General features: G+C 35.4%; 1 protein-coding gene across 3 annotated transcripts in view; it reads right to left on the bottom strand.

Annotated features, from left to right (window-relative positions):
* Positions 1-820: 820 nt before the first annotated feature.
* LOC120412591 (troponin C, isoallergen Bla g 6.0101) overlaps positions 821-24077 on the bottom strand; it is a 29290-nt gene continuing 6033 nt past the window's right edge. For all 3 annotated transcript variants that reach the window (XM_039573120.1, XM_039573121.2, XM_039573119.2), the window contains exons 2-4: positions 15265-15292; positions 1355-1750; positions 821-1286 (exon numbers count right to left, since the gene is read on the bottom strand). In XM_039573120.1, coding sequence (XP_039429054.1) covers positions 1252-1286; positions 1355-1750; positions 15265-15292 — 459 coding nt within the window. In that variant the 3' untranslated portion in view covers positions 821-1251. The remainder of the gene's footprint in view (positions 1287-1354; positions 1751-15264; positions 15293-24077) is intronic.

The raw sequence follows: 24077 nt of genomic DNA on the forward strand, positions 1-24077 counted from the left end.
AAAAACATTGTGGAGAATTGATCAAATGTTTACGTTTATTATTTGTATGTGTCTCAGTTAATGATAAATATTTTCATTTACTTCCGGGATATAGTCCATGAACCTTTTGCTTATTAGACAGATGCCGCAACCACTAAGTCTAGGAGCCTGTTGAGATTTAAATTTGATTTTGAATATGTTAAAAAATCTGTACTTGCAAAACGCATGTAAAACAATATTTTTTTCTTTATAACATAAGTTTGAAAATTTGCTAGGGTTTGATCAAATGCCACATTTATATAAATTTATCTTAAAATCACAAAAATGCATATCTATACCAAACGTCTTTAAACTGCTGATAATTTTATAATATTTCTATTCTAATATTTTTTGGCCTATCAGCACTTTACTCTTGAATTCCAGCTTTAAAAAAATGTGTTTTGACTGGATCAAAGTAATAATAAACTTAAATCTTTGTTAGCAAGCAATTACTTTTGTTGAATTTTATCAATAAATGTTTTGATATCGTTGAAATGCAAAGTGAAAAGTGTGAGTATTTATCAGTGTATTTCATCTTATTGAGTACATGTTTTATTCACTTGTAAGCCAGTACAGCACAAAAACAATGTTTAAAATAAAAATTGGCTAATAGTCTTGTTTAGAATAATCCAGAGCAAAATTTGAAATGAGCTGGTAAGCATTTTGACTGCTGGAACTATTTTGCAAATTTCATTGTTCCACTATTTTAAACTTCCCCTACTGCGCCATCAAACCATCAACTGTTTCAATGGAATTTCGAATTTCGCTGCAGAACTGCAACCAAATAAAAACTACTCCCGACTTCAGGGTACAAATCGATTTTATTTTTGTACAAACACAATTGCTGCACACTCAGGGTTTCCAAAATAACAAAAGTTGGTGGAAACTCGACGCTCGTCCTGCCGCGGGGCCCGACAAGCTTCTGGGTGTTGTTCTGGGTGGCTAGCAAATACATAAAAACTTTGCCTCTCTCCGATCTTGGACCATTCCTAGTCACTGAGTCTGTTGTTCTACACTATCTACTACTCTACGTTCAGTGTTGTGGTTGTGTGTGTGCTGATACTACCTGATACTGGTGTGAACAATCTTAGAGTAAACTTTTTGGTGGAAACTTTTTAGGCTAACATTAACACGACAGTAGAGTAGAGTTTTGTTTTTCTCTCTGGTTGTAGAAGGTATAATTAAACATTAAACGAATATTAAGCTAGCAGAGTTGGTGGGGGTTCTAGACGCTTAATCGTCTCCACCGGTCATGACCTCCATGAATTCTGCAAATTGTAAAGAAAGTGAGGTTAGAGTTTTGAACAAGCCGTAGCAAATGAGGTTGGCAACTCACCATCGAAGTCAACGGTTCCGGAACCGTCAGAATCGATTTCCTCGATCATCATGTCCAGATCCTCGGCGGTGATGTTATCGTCCAGCTCGCGCAGGATTTCGCGCAGCACGGCGGTGGTGATGTAACCGTTGCCCTCCTTGTCGTACAGACGGAACGCCTCCTTCAGCTCCTGCTGCATCGCTTCGGCGTCCTCCTCAACGAGGAACCGGGCGGCCAGCGTGACGAACTCCTCGAACTCCAGCTCACCGGAGCCGTCGGCGTCAACCTCGTCGATGATCTCCTTGAGCAGCTGGTCGTCCAGCTGGTGGCCCAGCATGCTCAGGATGGTGCCGACCATCTGGGTGCCGATGCATCCCTTCTTCTCCTGATCGAACGCGTTGAAGGCGTTGCGGAGCACTGTTTGTGGGGGAGAAAAAAAAAGAGAGGGTTGTTAGCAGGGTTGTCTTAGCTGATCGTCTAGCTACTCTTTGAACTACTTTAAGCGTCTTATTTAACCGTCTCAACGTATTTGATCGTCTCTAGATGCTAACCGTCTTAAGATTCTGATGAGTTTACTGTCTACAACATTTGACCGTCTCAAGCTGATAGTCGTCTCAGTCTGTCAAACGTCTTTAAAAATGACCGTCTCAAGCTATCGAGCTTTAAAAAAAAAGTTGACCGTCTCAAAATCAAAACTATCTCAAACAGTTGATCGTCTCAATATGATGAACGTCTCAAGCTGATGACCTTCTCATTATGTCAATAGTCTTCAGTAGCGACCGTCTCAAGCAGTCGATTAACTTTTGAAGAGGTCTGTCTCAAATAGTTGAACGTCTCATGTTTCTGACCATCTAAATCTGTGAGACGCTTTAAAAAAGTGATCGTCTCAAGCTGTTGATCGACTTTATAAGGTGACCGTCACTAGCACAATACCATCTCGAGTTAGAAAGTCTTCAAAAGGTCTGAATTGTACCATCTCAAGCTGTCGACTGTTTTAGGCTGTTGACCGTCTCAGTCTGATGACAACCTCAATCTTTCAACCATCTTTAGCAAGGATTGTCCCAAACTGGCGATCAACTTAGAAGGGTTCTATCTCAAACAGCTGACCGTCTCTAGCTTATGAAAATCTCAATCTATGGAATGTTAATCGACATTAGAAGGTGACCTTCTTAAGGCGAAAATCATCTCGAGTTGAAAAATCTTCATGAGGTGACCATCTCAAGCTGTCAATTGCCTCTTGTAGTTCACAACCTGTCAACCATCGGTTATGACCACCTCAAACTGTCAACCACCTTCAGAAATTACCGTGTCAAACTGTCGATCAACTTTATAAGTGGTATGTCTCAAACAGTTGACCATCTCAAGTTTTTGACCATCTAAACGTCCCTAAAAAGTGACTGTCTCAAGCTGTTGATCCACTTTAGAAGGTGGCCGTCTCAAGCCAAAGACAATAACAAGCTTGAAATTCTTTAAATGGTAACCTTCTCAAGCTGTGTATCGTATATTAAAGTTTACCGTCTCAATCTATCGACTTTCTCAAACAGTTGACAGGCACAACCTATAAACCATCTCAAGCTGTTGACCGTCTCAAGCTGATGAACAATTCAATCTGTCATCCGTCTTTAGAAATGACCGTCTCAAACTGTCGATCATCTCTAGAAGGAGTCTGTCAAAAACAGTTGACCGTCTCAAGTTATTGACCATCTCAATCTAAGGAACATCCTTAAAAAAGTGACCGTCTCAACAGCTAGAGACTTTAGAAGGTGACCGTCTCAAGCCGTTTATCGTCGACTGTTTCATGCAGTTGGCAGTCACAACCTGTCAACCGTCTCAAGTTGTTGACCGTCTCAAGCTGATGACCAATTCAATCCGTCATCTGTCTCAAACTATCGATAATCTTAAAATGATGTATGTCTCAAATAGTTAACCGTCTCATGCTTTAACCATCTCAATCTGAGGAACGTTTTTAAAAAGTGACCGTCTCAAGCTGTTGACTGACTCTAATAATTAACCGTCTCAATCTGAAAACCTACTACAGCAGTAGACAGTCGTAAGCGGACGACCGTCTCAAGCTGAAGACCACCCTACTAGTTGACTCAATCTATGGACCGTCTTTAGAAGGTGTCTCTAGCTGGCTACCGTCTCAATCTGTAGCTGTTGTTGATGACCGTCTCAAGCAATTCAATCGTGTCCAACTGTCGAATGTCAATCGTTTGAACTGCGCAAAAGTGCTGAATAACTGTCTCAATTGCCTTCAATTTCAAACTAGCAAATAATGGTGCAACTCTGAAATCCCATTCATCGCCATTCCAAACTTTGTCCAACTCCGGTGCCGTTGACCATTTCTCCGCACCAATTAAACCGTGTGCGCTGATCTATTAATAACACCCACCCCGCAAGACATGGTCATCGTCCCAAAAAACGTGAGATGGCAGCCGGAATGTGGTTCAGGGAAAATCTAACAGCTCAAATCGACGGTTTGAGACGGTCAGGACGGTGAGAGAATCTGTAACTATTGGAAGGCAAGTGAGTGAGGTTGCTTTTCCAGCTCTGGTCAGCAGAGACCTGTTAGCCGGCCCAGAAGTGGCCATTGATAGCCTTGGCTGGCGGCATAGCTGCTTCAATGTTGTTTCCCCTTATACCGGAGCGCAAAAAGGCAAAACAAACTCCTGAGAGGTCATAATATGAAAGGGTGTAGTCGACTTACTTCTTCAAATGAATCTACCCAAATTTGACTTAGACTTGACTTCGACTTGACATCGACTTGACTTGGACTTGACTTGGACTTGACTTGGACTTGACTTGGACTTGACTTGGACTTGACTTGGACTTGACTTGGACTTGACTTGGACTTGACTTGGACTTGACTTGGACTTGACTTGGACTTGACTTGGACTTGACTTGAACTTGACTTGAACTTGACTTGAACTTGACTTGAACTTGACTTGAACTTGACTTGAACTTGACTTGAACTTGACTTGAACTTGACTTGAACTTGACTTGAACTTGACTTGGACTTGACTTGGACTTGACTTGGACTTAACAAGCTAGGCTTGATTTTTGCTAGTTATTCCGTTTTAACCCTTTCAAAATGTTTCCTCCCCTTTTTCGCTCAACAACAACAGCTTGTCGAGGACGGGATCGAAAATTTATTGCCATTTTCACTGGTCCGGTCGGTGCATCGATGCTTTTGGTTACTGGCAAACCCCTACCGCTGCCTGGTCGACGGACGCCCTTTCGGGAAGGACGTGCCTAGCTTACCGCCACGGACCTTGGTCTGGTGCTGTGGCCAAAAGGGATTGTTTGCCCCTGTCGAGAGTGGATTGCGTCGATTTGTCTGTGGGGCTGTTGTGATTCAATTTTGAATGAGCTTTCGAGTTGGGGAAAGAAATTGTTTTCTTTTTTTCCTATTGATTTATTTCCGACACGTGGGAGGTTTGCAAGTACATTTTTGGATTTTGTAATTTGTACGTGACTGTGGTAATGGATGAAACATTAGGAAAAGTGAAGGACGGTCACTTGTTGATTAATTAATTAATTACAATTTTCAATAACATTATTCTAATTTTTATGTCATCAAGTAAAAATTAGTTACAAACTGGTTAAAACTTGTTTCAAATTAAAATCGACCTAATTTCAAATGAGTTACAACAATTATTCAATTGAACAAACGTGTTTGTAACGTTGCAGTTGTTTAAAAAAACATCTGATATATTAATAAGATTACACTAGAACAAAGATATTAATATATGTAAAAATTGGTTTTAAGAAACAACAAGTTTCCATTTATAACAACATCATTCAATTGAATAATTACAAGTATCAAATAAGTTGCAACAAGTTGCAAAAAAGTAACAAATAGTTGCAAATAAGTAACACATGTTTTGCAAAAAATACAACAAGTTACAAATAAGTTACAATAAATTACAACAAGTTCCAAAGACTAACAACTTGTTCCAAATAAGGTACAACAAGTTGCAACTAAGTTACATCAAGTTTCAAATAGTTTAAACAAGTTGCAATAAGTTACAACAAGTTGGAAATAAGTTACAAAATATTGAAAATAAGTTCATCAAGTTGCAAATAAGTCAAACAAGTTACAAATAAGTTACAACAAGTTGCAAATAAGTTACAACAAGTTGCAAATAGGTTAAAACAAGATGCAAATAGGTTAAAACAAGTTGCAAATAAATTACAACAAGTTCCAAGTATGTTAAAACAAGTTGCAAATAAGTTACAACAAGTTGCAAATAGGTTACAACTAGATGAAAACTTGTTCAGAATGTAAACTAAGCTTGGCTTTTAAAGCAAATATCATATTTTAAGTCAACTAAGACAAAAAGTCCTGAAAGGTTAGTTCAACAAAACCCATTTAACTTTTATCCCCGGAAAAAAAATGCTCTCACCATGAAAGTTTCCCCAAAAGTGACCCGTGAGGCTTTCCAAGTTGGTCCGATCCATTAGCTGCCTCGGAACACATCCGGCCATTTTCCGTTCATTTCGGTTATCAAAGCTGACCTGTTTTACGCAACCTTTTTGATTTGGCTTCCATGAAAAAAAAAACTCCCTCCCACCGGAATAGTCCGGAAAATCCGACCCAAAAGGCCATCATTATTCTCCGGCATCTACGGTCACACGAGAAAGAAAAAAAACGGAACCCGGGGTTGGAAACTGTGCCGACACAATCGATTTTTCTCACCTCTTCACCTGTCAAAGAAGAAGGGAAGAGGAGGGAGGGGGAGGGTAATGTTTGCACAAAGAAACTTGTTCCAAAACCTGGACCGAAAGCACAAGAATTGTCACAGGTGTCCTTCCGGAGACATTGGAAAGCTGAAACGAGTTGATTTTTCCATTCACAATTTTCCTGGATGGTTTTGTACTCGGGTACATTTCCAGGGAACGAGAGAGGTTACTTTGTATATTGGTCCGGAAAGTGAACTTTATCTCGGTTTTTCGAAACTGTTCTTGCGAAAGAAAGCAGAAAAGTTGAGGAATCGTGGGAAAAAGTCTGTCAGATTTAATGTCGACTTGAAGATTACCTGAAGATGACTTTAACTTTACTTTAAGTTGACTTGCAGTTGACTTGAAGTTAACTTGACTTTGACTTGAAGTTGACTTCAAGTTGACTTGAAGTTGACTTGAAGTTGACTTGAAGTTGACTTGAAGTTGATTTGAAGTTGACTTGAAGTTGACTTAAAGTTGACTTAAAGTTGACTTGAAGTTGACTTGAAGTTGACTTGAAGTTGACTTGAAGTTGACTTGAAGTTGACTTGAAGTTGACTTGAATTTGACTTGAATTTGACTTGAAGTTGACTCAATGTTGACTTCAAGCTGACTTAAGGTTGATCTTTGGTTAAGTGGCGCAACTCAAAAAGCCTTTTAGTTGACTTCATCAGCACACTGTCCAGAGGGTCCTCGCTGCCGGTGAGGTAACTGAACCGTACCGGTCCAACAACTTTGTTGGTTCTGCGTCGAGGAGTTCATTTTTCAACCTGCTTTTTCCTCCCCCTCAAAGGGGACCACCGTCAACCCGGGCGTCCGGTCCGGAGGTTGTTCCCTTTTTTCCCCCCGCTACGCTTCTTCACGCTCGGAAATTTGATCAACGTTTATGAATGTAATTTATTATTTAAAAACACTGTTGCATGCAAGCGGATACTTTTGCTCGCTCGCTGGTTTCGGTTTTGGTGGCTTGGTCGTACTTTTTTCTATTCTTTGAACAAAGACCACGCCGGCGAGTTGTGGTCCTGGTCCTAGGGAACAGGACGTTCGTTGTTTACGAGGTCCTTTTATCGCTCGTTAAGTTAAAGCTTTTAGCGCGCACCGTAATGGGATAAAAACAAGTGATTATACCCCGGAGGAATGCCCTAGGATTTGGCTTTGGGAGGGTTTGGCTTGGGGGATTTCTAGTTTGTGCTTTAGTTAAAGTCGGAAAGTCTGGCTTTCTGTTTAGAAGCTTAAGGAACGTTTTCTTCATAATTCTTGTCGTGACTTTGGCTTGACTTAGACTTGAATTTGACTCAAATTTGACTAGAAATTGAGTTGTTGACTTGAGCTTGACTTGAACTTGACTTGAACTTGACTTGAACTTGACTTGAACTTGACTTGAACTTGACTTGAACTTGACTTGAACTTGACTTGAACTTGACTTGAACTTGACTTGAACTTGACTTGAACTTGACTTGAACTTGACTTGAACTTGACAGGAACTAGACAGGAACTTGACTTGAACTTGACTTGAACTTGACTTGAACTTGACTTGAACTTGACTTGAACTTGACTTGAACTTGACTTGAACTTGACTTGAACTTGACTTGAAGTTGGACTTCGGGTTAATTTGAAGTTGACTTAAACTTAAACTTGGCTCTTAATTGAATTGTTGACTTGGACTTGACTTTAAATTTTCTTAATGTTGACTTGAGCTTGATTTGAGATAGACCAAAGTTTACTTAAATTTTATTTGAAATCAGTTTAAAATAGTATTTTTTTGGCAAAGACTTACTTAAACTAGACTTAAATTTGAATTCGACCAATTTGACAAAAATAAACATAGAGAGATTGCTAGGTCAAAATTAAGTTTTTCAAATCCCATTTTGGCTTATTGTGCATCAACCTTGGTCAACCTTGGCCTGTAATGCTACTAATGTCTTCCCTGCAAACAATGTAGATCAACAAGATCGGCTGATTTTTAAGAACAAAACTCAACAGTCATCCAACAACACTTGATTCTCTTACCGCATTTGGCAAATGCAACGCTGGACTAACATTTGAAAAGAGTTGACGATCATCAACAAATCGTGTTTGAAAATTCCTTTCAAAAAATTCTAAAATAAAATTCAAGAAAATTATAATCCCCTTTCAAATGTTACCGCAGAGATTTCCCCTCTCGTGTGAACTCTTATATCATAGTGCAGCAGAGGCAGCAGGCACGATCCACCGTAAAATGGTTGTTTGTCAATTGTTGTCACTGTTGTTGCACTTGTTGCACTCGGTGCATCAAAATAAAACCGCAACCCAGACCCAGCTGTTAGCCGAGGAGCTATTTTTGTGTGCTCTCGTGACGAAGATATCAATTTATAAAAAAAAATCACACAGTTTCATTCAACTTGTTTGTTGACAAATTTAATGAATAAATATGAAAACAAAAATAGTTTCCAAAATGTCAAAAATGTGCCAATAAAGCATAACGTCAACAATATGACAGCTACACTTTTCCCGATTTGGTTTAGTTGGCCTTTTCTCTGCTCTCTAAATTCAAATACAACTTTTGAAAAGGGCGTAGCGTATGGAAATGTAAATGAAGTAAATAGACAGATCACGTCAGTTGGATGGACAGCTTGTTTAAATCTAAGATTACGGCCTATTTTGAATAAGTCGATTAAATTTTAAAATATTTTAATCTCGTTATATCTTTAAACCTTTAAACCACTTTGTAACAAGTATAGAACAACTTGGTTCCTTCGTAATAAAAATATCAAAATTAGTCCCCCACCAAATGTTCCTCCCCAAATCCTGCAACTGGCAGTAATACAACCGATTGAAACGAACACACTTGTGCCGCGTCGGTCGATTGTTATTCATCGCACACATCGCCAGTCAGACGGGCTGCCCATTCATAACGGTGTGTTGGTATTTCCTATCCGTTGCACGGGATCCACCACACCAGCAACGTTTTTTTTTTTTGCTCAAAAATGCGCTCTTTGTAGCAAATCTTGTCCGGGAGGTTTAAATTTATACCGAAACATCTCTCTTCTCGGCTTTTCCCAACCTCACCACCATCATGGAAATTTCACACGTGCTCCGCAAACATAAAGTCCCATTGAAAAACGAGATTTTCCCCCCGTCCATCCCGCATGCCACCTATCTCGTGTGGAAAAAGACCTGAAAATGTTATTTTTAGTGCACTCCTCTTGGACAGGACTGAGAGATCGCAATCCTCCTAAATTTGATCCACTTTTAAAATCGTTATGTGTGCGGGGGAAAGAGACGGAACGCTGAGCACGATTATAGCTGATTTCAACCGGACTCGGGATTTATGTTGCATCGTGAGAGAAACCTCACTTTGCGGAATGTCGTGAGTCTCATTTTGTCACCAATCATTAGGAATCACAACTCTCAATTTCTAAAAAAATTGTTTAGAAATATCAAAATTACGACCGTTTCAAACCACCCTCGCGATCATCACTCTTTTCCGCGATCTTCGAAGAAGATCTCCACCTTGCAACGATCAATGGTTCGTGTCTCAACTAAATGTTGCGCGACATCGCAAGAAAACCTTGTAGCATCGCACGCATTTTCCACGAAAGAGAGAGAGAGGAGAGAGAAATTGCGCGAAAGTGGGCGAGTTACGAGTCGAAATCGGTGAGAATCAAAACACATGTTTCACAAGTGGCGAACGATGTGTTTACCAGATCTTGGCACTGTTTGGGGTTCCGAGATCCGAGGTTCCGGTAGTGGGTAGAAGTAGGTAGTTGGTGTTTGTTTGGACAAAATTTGGACTGTTTGCTGGCGAGGATCGTTAATTTCTTTTCACGAGAATTGTGTTTTCGTGGGAAATTGTTTACGTTACGGGGTTTAGTGGCTACTTGTAATTAGATGACGTACTTTGGGGAAATTTGAGAAAACTTTTATTCAATGTGGTTGCTCTAGTAAAATTTGTAAAGCCTTTCTTTTGTAATAAAAACCTATTAATTCCGGATTAAATAAACAAATTTTTGTCCTACAAAAAATTTGCTTCATATCATCCATAATTCAATATATTATTTTATGGATGGAAGCTCTGGTCCTAAGGAACAGCAAAAAAAAAAGGTTCAAATGGCTTTGGTTTGAGATAAGATGATTTTTTCAAAAAGATTTGAGCTACTTTTGAAGGATTTGGCTTACGGCAAGCCGTGTTAGATATTTTAAAATTGTTTAAATTATTTAAGGTTAACGATAATTTTGCCAATTACAACAGTTTTCATTACATAACTCAAATTCCATAAATTAAAATTTCCAGATTTCACTTTAAATCGATCATATTCAACCAAAAAAAATCATCAATGAAAGCTTTGCGTGCCCCAAAAAACTCCAAAAACTAGCACTCTCACGACCATTTCACGTCTCATCAAACGGCGAGGTAGTGTGACCCAGTAACCGAAAGGGGGAGGAGGGGATTTGGCATCCCCTTGAAAGAGATACACTTTGTCATGTCCAAAAAGCAAAGCAGCAAAAACCAACATTGGTGTCTAGACCGCAAAATGTAGTTCAAATGATCGTTTATGTAATCTCTCTCTTTCACGAGTAAGTTCATTTTTTTTTTGCTTGTAGGGAAGCTCGTGGTCGGCGAACCGCCTTAGGACCAAGGGTCCAAAAAATGTACAGAAGAAAAGAAAGAAGTCAATTATAATTGACACTCCATGAGAGTCGTCAGCTGAAACTACACGCATTTTTTTATTCAGCTGTTGGCTGGAGAAACCTTCCCCCAAGCCAAGTTTAGGAGTGCACAGTTACAACATTTAAACTTTGAAAAATTGTTGAATTTTTAATATTTTGACCTTTTTTCACTTGTTTGATAATAAAAAAAATTGTCTGAATTTCACACAAGTTTTATTTGTTTAAAATTGCTAAAATTTCAAGAAAATATTTTTTATTGTGCACCTAATTCCCCGCGAAGGTTTTGGGGGGACCACACGCGAAGCCTCAATTAAAATGAGCTTTCGCTGTGCAGGTCGCGAATTCGCTGCCTCTTTAGGAGCCCGCCAATTTGTGGCAGGCGTGAAGGTGTTTGCACGCTGAATTTGGGTCGGATTCCCTCGGGGTTTGTTCGAAATGGGGACTGCAGCGCAAATGACCTAATCAGGTGGAGCAGAATCATACATTTGGTCTAGCTGAAGTTTATTTTGATACATGTTATTAAGTTCGAAGTTTTGAAGAAAAACATAATAAGTTGTTCATGCTAGAAAAAGATTTTCAATTTCTGAATTTCAATATGGCTAAGAAAAATTCTGAAGAGTAATTAGAATTTAAATAGATTTTTAACCATTTACGACCAACATTCTGTAAGCTCTTAATAGCTCGTAAAACCTGCACCACAGTTCCCCGGAGGGGATTGCAAATATTTAAGCTGCTTTTAATGGTCCACTTTTTTACCGCTGCAGGTGTGATAAACTAGCGCTAAGCTGCTTGTATTCAACGCTGGCGTTGGGTGCTGTTCTGATAATTATTCGCCATTTTTGGTGAGGGTGCTGCTGAAGCTAGTGATATTTAATCTCATCCGAAACGAGCTCAAGGACTGGTTGATGATAAACTATTCTGAGGCAAATATATTAGGTTTTGGCAAATTGGCAAATCATTTAACGATAAACCAGAAAAAAGCATAAATAAATTTAAAATCTGACCCAACTATGGGGTTAGCAAAATTTCCGAAGCACAAACAAAAAATCAATTCAAATTTACTGCCATCGAATCGCATAAACTTCCTGCTCACCGCAAACATCGTGCCAGTGTGCAAAATCATACAAATTTGGCACGAAACCACTCGAAAAATTCGCAACTCTAACCCATGTTTTGGGCTTTATTTTATGGATTGTGTTTGGCTTTGTCCCACGCAAGCAAAACACCACCAAAGTTCGCCGCTAGTCAAATTTGATTGTGTCAAACGTAGCTTGAATTAGGGTGGCTTGAGTACAAATTACTAAAGTTTGGAATGTTTTTTTTTTAATTTTTTCATCGTTTTGAATTTTTTTAATAAGTTATGCTTCGTTTGACACTCAAAATAAGAAGTTTACAATATTTTGTTTTCAAAAATTCCCGATTTAGTGATTATGTATTTTGTACAAAACTAGTTATGAAAATATAAAAAATTGAGTTCTATTTTTTTATTAAGAAAAAAAAACAAAAAAAAAATGAAAAGGCAGAAACTAATTCTCTAGAATATTGCACTAAATTTTTCATTCCTAGTGTTAAAAGAAGCCATTTTGCGTCAATAATTTTTCCAAACTTATCTTCAGCAAACATGTAGGTGTTAAGAAAAAAATAGGTCCAGAGAAAAAAAAAGATTTTTTTATTTTACTTGTTATGACTACAAGTAATTGTTCCTGATAAATATTTTGTCATTTTTGTTTTTTGTTTTAGGCCATCTTTTTCGCAGGAAATAAGAACTGTGAAAAATCTGATACCAGAGATATATGCAATATTTTTTTTTTTTTTAAAAACGACGATTTTTGGAATTATCAAATAGGTTATGTTCATAATCAATTTTAAACTTCTTTTTTGAGATTCAAAATCAAGTAAGGAATCTTAAATGACTAAAAAATACATTGTTATCAAATTGAAATTTGAATAGAAAAAATAAAATTTTCTGCCTTTTTCCACCCAATATGCCCTAGAGCAATTCTCTACGAAATCGGTCTTTTTTCTTAAATTTTAATTTTTGTATTTTTTAATCCGACTGAAACTTTTTTGTTGCCTTCGGTATGTCCAAAGAAGCCAGTTTGCATCATTAGTTTGTCCATATAATTTTTCATACAAATTTGGCAGCTGGCCATACAAAAATGATGTATGTAAATTCAAAAATCTGTATCTTTTGAAGGATTTTTTTGGTCGATTTGGTGTCTTGGGCAAAGTTGTAGGTATGGATACGGACTACACTGGAAAAAAAATGATACACGGTAAAAAAAATTTTGGTGATTTTTTATTTAACTTTTTGTCACTAAAACTTAATTTGCAAAAAAACACTATTTTTATTTTTTTTTTATTTTTTGATATGTTTTAGAGGACATTAAATGCCAACTTTTCAGAAATTTCCAGCTTGTGCAAAAAATCTTTGTTGATACGACCCTTATTTGCTGAGATATTGCCATGCAAAGGTTTAAAAACAGTTGATTTGATTTTGAGAAAAAAAATGATTTGGCATTTTCAAAAACTATTGAGAAAAGCGAAGAAAAAAAAATCAAGCATCAACATTTTACGAGATATCGTGTATTTGAAAATCAGATTTTTTTCATGTAATTTTCCGGTCAATAATCTATAATAAAAAAAACATGAAATTCATCAAACAAGTTGCAAAAGAATAAAAATAGTACGAGGCGTACTTTTATCCGAGTATGATAAATACAACGAGTGCTGAAAAAAACAAGTTATGCAACAAGTTGAATATTTTTTTTTAATTTCGTGCAAAACTCCAAATAAATTTGATTTTTTTCAGTAAAACTTTTGTGTTTCCGCTTGAAAGATATCGAAAAAAATACCTTTCAATACAAATTCTGAAAATTTGAACTTTTAAGTACTCTGATGGATGCTAAAATAGTAGTTTATGCAACAAGTTGCAAAAAGAGGATTTTTTCAGCACGAGTCGTACATTTATCCAACGAGGTTCACCGAGTTGGATAAATACGACGAGTGCTGAAAAAATCAAGTTTTGCAACGAGTTCCATACAACATTTTTTGCAATTTCGAAAAACAACCATTGAGTGAAATTTTAAGTCGAATTTTCATGTATTTTGTCGATAAATCGTTTAAATCAAAAAAATGTTGAAAAGTGTTACTTTTCGAAACAAGTGCTGAAAAGTTCAACTTTTCAGCACCGATTTCAGTGCTGAAAAGTAGAACTTTTCAGCATTTATTTTGAAAAGTGTTGCTATTCGATTCTGTTATTTTTGGTACAGAAAAGTAGGCTATTTCGTCGTTCAAGAATGACAGGAAAAGTAAGTAGTTTCACGACGGAATTGCAAAAAGTATATTACAGTACTGTTGTTTTTTTAGATTAAAAGTTGCCCGTTTCTTCATTTGAGAAAAACAGGAAAAAAATAGTTTCACAACCGAATTCCAGAAACAAACTTCTGTTTTTCTATTCATTTTGTCAATTTTCATTCAGTATTTTAAGAAAATCAATTTAAAACCCTTTATTTAATTTTATGCCACATCAGGGGGAAGACGACAAAAATGTATTTGATTGGTCTATTTGATAATTATTTAAACAAAAATTTTCTCTCATTAAATGTTTCAGCTTATTTTAGTTAAAACAATTAAAGATGATTTTTTTACTTCAACTAACGTGTATGTGTACTGGTGTAGTTAAAATTAAGAAAATTATGCTCAACGTTTGAAAGCTTTGCTTAACAGACAATCAAAAAAATTAAATAAACTTGGTTAACAGTTACGACTCAAAGAATATCTTCTTTCAGATCACTCGTGAACATTTCAATTGCATTTTTGTTAATTTGTGCAGTTCTGATTGCTCATGATTTAATAAATCATGACATATTCAATGCTTTTAAGAAAGGTTCAATGTAGAGACATTTTGTTTATTTTGTATGAAACATTTTATTTTTGCTAAGTAAAAAACTTGTTTCTTATTCCTTGAACCTTGTTTTAATTTCCTGAGTCAAATCCGTAATTCAAATTGAAAAAAAAACTTTTTAGAACCTGCCTAACATTCCACAGCCCACAATCGCCGATGAAACTCTGCAAAAACAACAACTCCACCTCAAAAATTCGCCAATGCGATTATAATCGTCGCCAGCTAGACAATTTTGCCCCTCCGACGATGTTTTATTGCTTGTTTTGGCGAAACTTATTGGACCCCCATCATTGTGGGACATCCTGTGTGTTGCAGTCTCTGCGTTTGCGATTTTTTTGCTGGGAATTGAAAAAAACGAAACGATTTGCAGTCGATTTAATGGTCGTTTAGTGGGTCACCAGAGAGGTGATTGACGGTTTCGGGTGTAATTGATATTTCGGAGGTGCGTAAGCCACAACAATGGACGCGTAACTTTTTGCGTAAACTTGAGTTCATTCAGAATCGTCAACGTTGTTTTAGGTTGAGTTGTTTGAGCAGGGTGTCTACTTAAGTGGATAAATTAAATATTTTTTAGTCTAGTCGATTCTCCTACGTCAATGTCCTAAGTCTTGAAAGTCCTTTTGACCCACTCATCAAATCCCACAACACTTACGTTCCAGCTGCTGCTTGTCAAGATCATCCTGTAAGCATAAAGATAAGGAAAAGAAAGAGTTAGCATAAATTTGAATTCCAAAGACCTCTACTCTAGCAAAAACGAAACAAAAAACACCAACAGAACAGTACAATTTCGTTAAGGAACCAAACCAGACACAAGCTCCCAATCATTCGGTGATCTCTCTCTAATCAAAAACGGATTTGCCCTTCGACACTATCCCTGTATGCACACACCTTTGCTCGTAGGAAAAACTGTCGAAAAAGTCACTCTCCAGAAGAACCAGCAAATCCCCATTTTCCTGTCGGAAAAAGGAACGTACTTTGGAACACATTTGGTCAACAAAAAAAAATAGCGCTGAGACCTCATTTATATTCCACACCACGTGAGATCCCCAACTTTTTTGGCCGCATGCTTTATTCTCTCCAGACAATTCGATTTTCGGGGAAGTCCTTGTTTTGGGCATTAAAAGAGGAGGGGGGGGGAGTTCGAATATCCCCTTAACGAAGATGGATTAATAGTGTTTAGGAACGAATTCATGGTGTTTGATTTGAAGGTACAAGTTTGGAATGAATGAGGAGATATACGTGCTAGAGTTTGCCATTCAAAATAAACTTAGATTCATTGAAGTTCGATTTTTCCGAAAATTTTGAGTTGAAATAAGAATCCGTTTATTGCACTGATGATACTGATTTTTAAAACTTATTTAACATTAACAACTACATTTAAATTTAAAATTTCATAATTTAAAAACACATATGCAGCAATGCATAAATAAAATATTATACATAAATACGGTTTTGCTACCGTCAGCGGAGGTGAAATTTGATTTAAAATTAAAAAAAGCATTAAATAATTGATACTAAATAGTGTATACATTTTTCAATGATAATTACTATTTCAAGAACTATTTCTTTCCTGAATTTTCAACATAAAAACTCATGAGGTATTAACAAATTAGCTTAAAGAAATTTAATTTTAAAGAAATAATTTTAATATAAAATTTATAATCTTCCTGGAGATTTTATGTTATGATTTTCTTTGTCATATACTATGAGGGCAATTTAAAAAAAATGGCTGAATTTCATTAACATTTTATTGTTTAGTTTTGATGTTATTTAACAGGTTTTATTTATCATTTAATTTTGTTAAGCTGTTAAGAATTTCATGAAAATCTTTATTTTGTAATTAATTTCTGGGCCAGTGCAATCATCTGGAACTTCATCAAACATTTTTCTTTCAGAGGCCAAATATTCCAAACAATAATTCCAATTTAAATCATGCCAAACGCAGGAAATTTTTTGATCTTCACGAAAAAAAAAATCTAGAATGGTGAGAAATGCCGACCCTCGAAAAAACTCTAAAAGTTACTTTTTTTCGAGGATTTTTTTTTCTAGAAGTGATTTAAACTTTAAAACTTTTCACATTTTCATTACTTAAGTGCTTTTCGATATCAAATTCGATTTTACATCAAAATATAAAGTCAACAATTTTTAATGTAATAAAAAAATCATAACCAGAGAGAAAAAAAAAAATGTTAACTCTGTACCAAAGTTCAAAAGATATGCCATCTAAAGAATCTATTCGGTTTTTTTTATTCTAGTTTTAAACAAAATATCTAATCTTGACATGTATCTTTCACATTACATTTTTCTGGTATGATTTCTTATTTGAACATTGCTTCGCAGAATCTGTTTAAAAAAACAAATGGCTTAGCTCTCTTGAAAGATTTGACAGTTAAATATAAATTACATAACGATAAATAAATCATAAAAAAATTCACTTCTAAGTAATATTAAAAGTAATAATTCCAAAATAAGATTACGCCAAACTACTCCTTGATTTTGTTAAAATAAATTAAATCCCCGGCCATGGCTTGGGTTAAAAAAATGGTCAAAGTATTATTTAAAAAAATTAAATTTTTGAAAATAATAAATTCAACTTTTCAGTGCTAATTTTCCTAACTACTATAGAAACAAAAAAAGTTAAGAAAAAAGAAGAAGGTAAAATATCAATTTATAAAATATAAATACTGAGACCGTTCCAAAACCTTTCCAAAGTTAATGTCACGCAGTATTTCAAACAAAAATTTTAAGAAATTAGAATTACAATAAAGTGAAAACCATTCAAAAAATCATAATCTGCATTTTTTATTATTTTTGGTCAATATGAGAATATTCTAAAATGTTACGATTTGAGTAAAACTTTCCTTTACACAACCACCAACAAAAATCATAAATTATCATAAACTTTTTTTGAAGAGATGAAAAAGCCTTTCTTCGCTTAAAAGTACATAAATAAGTGTTATAAAATGTATTATGATTAGTTTAAAATCCTTTTCAAGATATTGTTTATGAAAATTTCAATCTTAGTCATTTTTTTTGTCTCCAGATTTTTTGGGAAAATTTTGTAAAATGGGGGACAAATTCTTCAAACAAAATTTGAAATGGCCTTCTTGGAATAAAAAAATGTCAGAAAAAGGGTTTTTGGATTATTTTTAATTCTACTTATTTCCAATTAAACTTTCAAGGAAAAATATTGCTCTAATTTGATTGAGCCAGTTTAGATAATTGACAAATTTGTTCAAAAGTCTGTAAAACATGAACAAATCTTGTTTTTTACACCTTAAATATTAATGAGGTCAACGTTAAACCCTCGAAATCAAGAAGCAACAACAGAAAAAGTCTCCCATAATCACCAAGTTGGAGTTGGAAGAGGGGTTGAGGAGGTCCCTTAATCTTTTTCGTCACGCCACTTAAAGTGACATTTAAGAGCAATGAACAACCAGTGTTGCACCGCCCATCTACACATACACACGTGATTGCACGTGCTCCCTCGAACCCACACACAAACACACACACTGTCACAGAAACTGAGCCATGTCACGGTTAAAAAAGATTAATCTTCCCGCCCACTCACGGTCCGGCTACCAGCTCTGATCTACTCTATCTTATTTGCTTGCTTTTTTGTTTTTTTGGGAGGCGATAGAATTTCCTCAGGTATTCTTGGTTAACCCTTGAGGTGCCATTAGAACTTTTCAAAACTTTATTGATGAATTTAATAATATTTATTTTTAATAATGACTAATTCATTCAAAAATCATAATATTGAAAGAAATATAGTGGATCAGTGAGGGTTAATGTGACGTCAAGCAGATGAAATTTTCACGAGATGAAAACCACTCGACAACATCGGAAGAAGAGAACAGCGAAGAATTAAAGAAGAAACCCCTCCTCGTGGTCATTTGTTTTCCCGCTTGAGTTGTGTGAAACCATCCAAATTACCGCCCCGCCTCAGCTTTTCCTCCCACCCAACCCACCTAGTGGCGCAGCTCCCCAGCCATTGTGAGTGTGAAGAGTGGCGATCAAACAAAATATTTCACAATAATTGAGCGCGATTATACAGCCGTTTGCTAAAAAGCCAATCCCAAACAGCAGGTCTGCTCTGGCCGCGGCAAGAAAAGAACAATAATTTAGCAAGCGGTTTTGCAACGCTCGGTTGAAATTTTCCTAGAAACGTGTACCATTCTGACATTGAGACAATTTTCGGGGCGGCTCGTCAAAAAGCAACTATATTCACAGAATGTTTGTTTTTTTTTTTGGGGGGGAAGGAACAGTTGACCGAAAATAAAAGCATTTATTTGTTGAGGTCAATTACTCGCGCTAGCGGGAGGGAGGATGTTTGAAAATAGAGTAAATTTTAAAATAGGTTTTTAGGAGGGACGTGATTTGCGGGCAGTCGGGTCAGCTGGCGGAATTCCGCGCAAATTGTTGGCCACTGGCACTGGTGGGTGAGGTCAGCCAAACGGGAAATGCGAATTCTTTAGAGGCATTTCTAGCTGTTGGATGATGACGGGAGATTTTATGGGTGGAGCAGGATGCCTAATTGTTGTATTATCGCAACTGTTGATTCAATTGTAATAAGCTGCTTAGTTGCAGCTCAAGGTTTAATCTTAATGAGGAACTCTGCCACAATTCTCGGTTATCTAGCGAGAAAATTCACAGTCCAAAGTCGTTTATATATCTTAGCGGCTAGAATTTTGAAACTAAAGTCGATTTAATTATTTTTTACGAAGTTTATCACAGGGCAAAAAAAATCAGTTAGAAATGGAATCACCTAAAAACAATTAAAATTCCATTTTCCTATAATATAATAATTTTAAGCATGTTTAACTTTCTAAATATGATGAACATATAAGAAATTTAGATGTACAATTTTGCAAAAAAAAAAACTGATTGTAGGGCAATTGTGAATGGTTTACAACCCATAATATGCCTTCACATTCTGTTCCAACTAAATCAAAATAATCAAGCATTTATTAAGAAACTAAAATAATGATTTATGATCTAGTTACATTGACAGGATTTCAATTTATTTTTTGAATATTTTACAACTAGTAAGGTTTTTCTCAAGATTATTATTTTCAAAATATGTACTGGGGTAGTCTACTTCAAGTCCATGCACTGTTTAAAAAAAAAAGTTTTTTCAATGGTTAAATTATCCAAAGAATCCGATAGTGCATTCCGTTTTCCGATTTGAAATAATTTTCATTGAGAAAATCATGACACCTTGTGATTATTAAAATATAGTTTACTAACTTTTGTAACTTTACAAAATTTTATACACTTTTGTTCAAGAAGTATACATATATAATATCTTATTAGAAAATGATATTTTTCAAAATATTTAAGCAATTGACAAATTCTCAAACATTAATAAGGATTCAATTGTTTGAAAAGTCGAAGATCCAACTTGTGTCCATCTTTGGAAGAAAAAAGACCTAAAACATTACAGAATTTTACCAATAATCAAAACTGCAAAAAAAAAAACAAATCATATGAGCAATGCTCTCAGATTTCGGTCATTCGATTTTTTTGTATTTTTTAAGCCGGCAAAAACTTTTTTGGTGCCATCGGTATGCCCAAAGAAGCCATTTTGCATCATTAGTTTGTCCATATAATTTAACATACAAATTTGGCAGCTGTTCATACAAAAATGATATAGAAAATTTAAAAATCTGCATTTTTTAAAGAAATTTTTTGATCGATTTGGTGTCTTCGGCAAAGTTGTAGGTATGGATATGGACTACACTGAAAAAAATATGATACACGGTAAAAAATAAGGTGATTTTAAATTTAACTATTTGTCACTAAAACTTGATTTGCAAAAAACACTATTTTTTTTATATATGTTTTAGGGGACATAAAATGCCAACTTTACAGAAACTTCAAGGTTGTGCAAAAAATCTTTGACCGAGTTATGATTTTTTGAAACAATACTGATTTTGTCAAAAAATCGAAATATTAGTCTCAAAAGTTTTTCAATTTCATTTTTCGATGTAAAATCAATTTTGCAATCAAAAAGTACTTAAGTAAAATTTTGATAAACTTCACCGTTTTCAAGTTAAAGCCATTTTTAAGTGACTTTTTTGAAAATAGCAGCAGTTTTTCACTAACATTTCAAAAGGGTTAAACATTCAATATTACGCCCTTTGAAATGTCAGTCTTGATTTAAAAATTTTGAAAATATTGTTATATTATAATATAATGAATATAACAAAATTCAATTAACCTGAAGTCATTCAAAATTAATCCACAATCAAACACAATAAATTTATAAACCAATTCCTAGTATACAATATTTCATAATTCATTTGTTTAAAATTTTTGGTCAGCGAGCAGTTTAAATCAAAAGTATTATTATTAAAATAACACAAAAGCAAACATATGTCATCAGAAAATATTTTTATAGTTTTTTTTAAGGGTTTTATAAACTTATGTTTTCATATGTTTATAGTATCTATTCAAAAATTACTCTAGATTTCCTTATAAAAATAATGCAAAACGAGTAATATTGCCTTGAAAATTGAGTGAATTTACGTTTTTTCAATCAATTATAAACATTATCGTTTATATTTGGGTAATTCTCCACCAACTCACACGAAATCGGGAAAAGTTGCCCCGACCCCTCTTCGATTTGCGTGAAACTTTGTCCTAAGGGGTAACTTTTGTCCCTGATCACGAATCCGAGGTCCGTTTTTTTGTTATCTTGTGACGGAGGGGCGGTACGACCCCTTCCATTTTTGAACATGCGAAAAAAAAGGTGTTTTTTAATAATTTGCAGCCTGAAACGGTGATGAGATAGAAATTTGGTGTCAAAGGGACTTTTATGTAAAATTAGACGCCCGATTTGATGGCGTACTCAGAATTCCGAAAAAAAACGTATTTTTCATCGAAAAAAACACTAAAATTTTTTTAAAAATTCTCCCATTTTCCGTTACTCGACTGTAAAAATTTTTGGAACATGTCATTTTATGGGAAATTTAATATACCTTTCGAATCTACATTGACCCAGAAGGGTAATTTTTTATTTAGAACAAAATTTTTCATTTTAAAATTTCGTGTTTTTTCTAACTTTGCAGGGTTATTTTTTAGAGTGTAACAATGTTCTACAAAGTTGTAGAGCAGACAATTACAAAAATTTTGATATATAGACATAAGGGGTTTGCTTATAAACATCACGAGTTATTGCGATTTTACGAAAAATAGTTTTGAAAAAGTTACTTTTTGCGTTTCTCTTTGTTTCGTCGTCCGTGTCTGTCGCGGTTGACCATGAACGGCCATGATCGATGACGACCAACTTTTTCAAAACTTTTTTTCGTATGATCGCGATAACTCGTGATGTTTATAAGCAAACCCCTTATGCCTATATATCAAAATTTTTGTAATTGTCTGCTCTACAACTTTGTAGAACATTGTTACACTCTAAAAAATAACCCTGCAAAGTTAGAAAAAACACGAAATTTTAAAATGAAAAATTTTGTTCTAAATAAAAAATGACCCTTCTGGGTCAATGTAGATTCGAAAAGTATATTAAATTTCCCATAAAATGACATGTTCCAAAAATTTTTACAGTCGAGTAACGGAAAATGGGAGAATTTTTAAAAAAAATTTAGTGTTTTTTTCGATGAAAAATACGTTTTTTCGGAATTTTGAGTACGCCATCAAATCGGGCGTCTAATTTTACATAAAAGTCTCTTTGACACCAAATTTCTATCTCATCACCGTTTCAGGCTGCAAATTATTGAAAAACACCTCTTTTTTCGCATGTTCAAAAATGGAAGGGGTCGTACCGCCCCTCCGTCACGAGATATCAAAAAACGGACCTCGGATTCGTGATCAGGGACAAAAGTTACCCCTTAGGACAAAGTTTCACGCAAATCGAAGAGGGGTCGGGGCAACTGCTGTGTGAGTTGGCGGAGAATGACCCATTTATATTTTCACCACAGTGAAAAATAGTTTAATTTTCTAAGGTTGAAAAATGAGATGGTTGAATAGTTTTCGATGTAATTTTATCTAAATTTCCGTGAAGCGTGTGAAATTACACACAAAAATATGTAAATTTACCCATTTTTATAGGTAAATATTCCATGATTTCAAATTTAGGATCAAAGATTGAAAAGGTTTTAAAATCATAGGACAAAAAATATTTTCATTAATTCAATGATATTTTTATATAAAAAAGCAAAAAACTTTATAATAGTTCAGAAATTCAGTTTCTTTTTGATCATCCCTCGACATGACCAGAACCAGAAGGTCGAAAACTGTTTAATAAAATTTGTGCTGGCCCAACTTGTTCAACACTGAAACTTTTACAGTTTTTGAACATTATTCACACACCAGTTTCACTTGAGATTGTAAACACATAATTAAAGCATGGTAAAAAGTAGAAAAAAAAACTGGTAATATTACATCTGGGAACTGGAACATCTTTTATGCATGAAGAAGGTGTTAATTCACCACAATTTCAGCGATTAAATTTGCTGTACTGCCCCTGATCGCATAAATGTCCCATATGCATTTTCATCGTTTTTGAGCTATTGACGCAGTTGGGTTAAACATCGTGTGATCTTTCAGAAAAGCCTACAACATCCAGCACTTTGTTCTAGAAATCTGGAGGAAATTCAGTTTTTTTGTTAAAACTTAACACGTAGCCTTATGTGTGGGACAAACTTTAAATGCGTTTTTCACAGCTTGCTGTTTTTGCATATGGGACATTTATGCGATCCTGGGCAGTGTAGAACTCTTCAAAAAGTCTGAACTATTGTTAATTGATTTAGTTTGATAATCAAACAACAAACCAAAAAAATATGTAAACAATGAATCAATTGAATAATAACACCATAAATTTGAGCTCATCCTGACCACGGGAACCCCTCCCTCTAATCGCTTGAAGTTTGTATGGGAAAAATCGTCAAAATGTATGGAGAAAAGCAATTGTGGGGAGGGTGCCATAGTTATCAGATTCTTACCATTCCTCAGTTTTAGAACCTTCATTAAATTTGGAAAAACTTTCCAATATACACCATATTTTTCGTTTTTTTTTTTGCTAAATAGTTATTAGCTTCCGAAAATGAACATTTTTGCGCGGCCTGCTCTAAGGGGTTAGACCAAAATAGTGCCACTGACATTTTGCAACTCATCTGCTTTAAACAGTTGATTTTGGCCAGACCCTTTGGTGACGTCAGCCTCTGCAAGTCAATCTTCCAGAGAGTTTCACCGGGCATGCGGGCACTCCACAAACAACTGCAACTGCAACTGAATCAGACCGTTGGCTGGTTGGCCCGGTTCCAAAATTTGATCTAGCCCAGTACAGATTGAGTTCTTTTTAGGTGACTCACACTCGCACACACAAACACACTCGTTCACTATTCCATCATGTTCCCGTTTTTGGAAGATTGCTGTTTTTTCGAGGGTTTCTTTTGAACTTTTGAAGCGAATTTAGGCAAATGGGAAGCAATCGTTTAACCACTC

Source organism: Culex pipiens, chromosome 3 (assembly GCF_016801865.2).
Source record: "Culex pipiens pallens isolate TS chromosome 3, TS_CPP_V2, whole genome shotgun sequence".
In the NCBI taxonomy this organism is placed as follows: domain Eukaryota; kingdom Metazoa; phylum Arthropoda; class Insecta; order Diptera; family Culicidae; genus Culex; species Culex pipiens.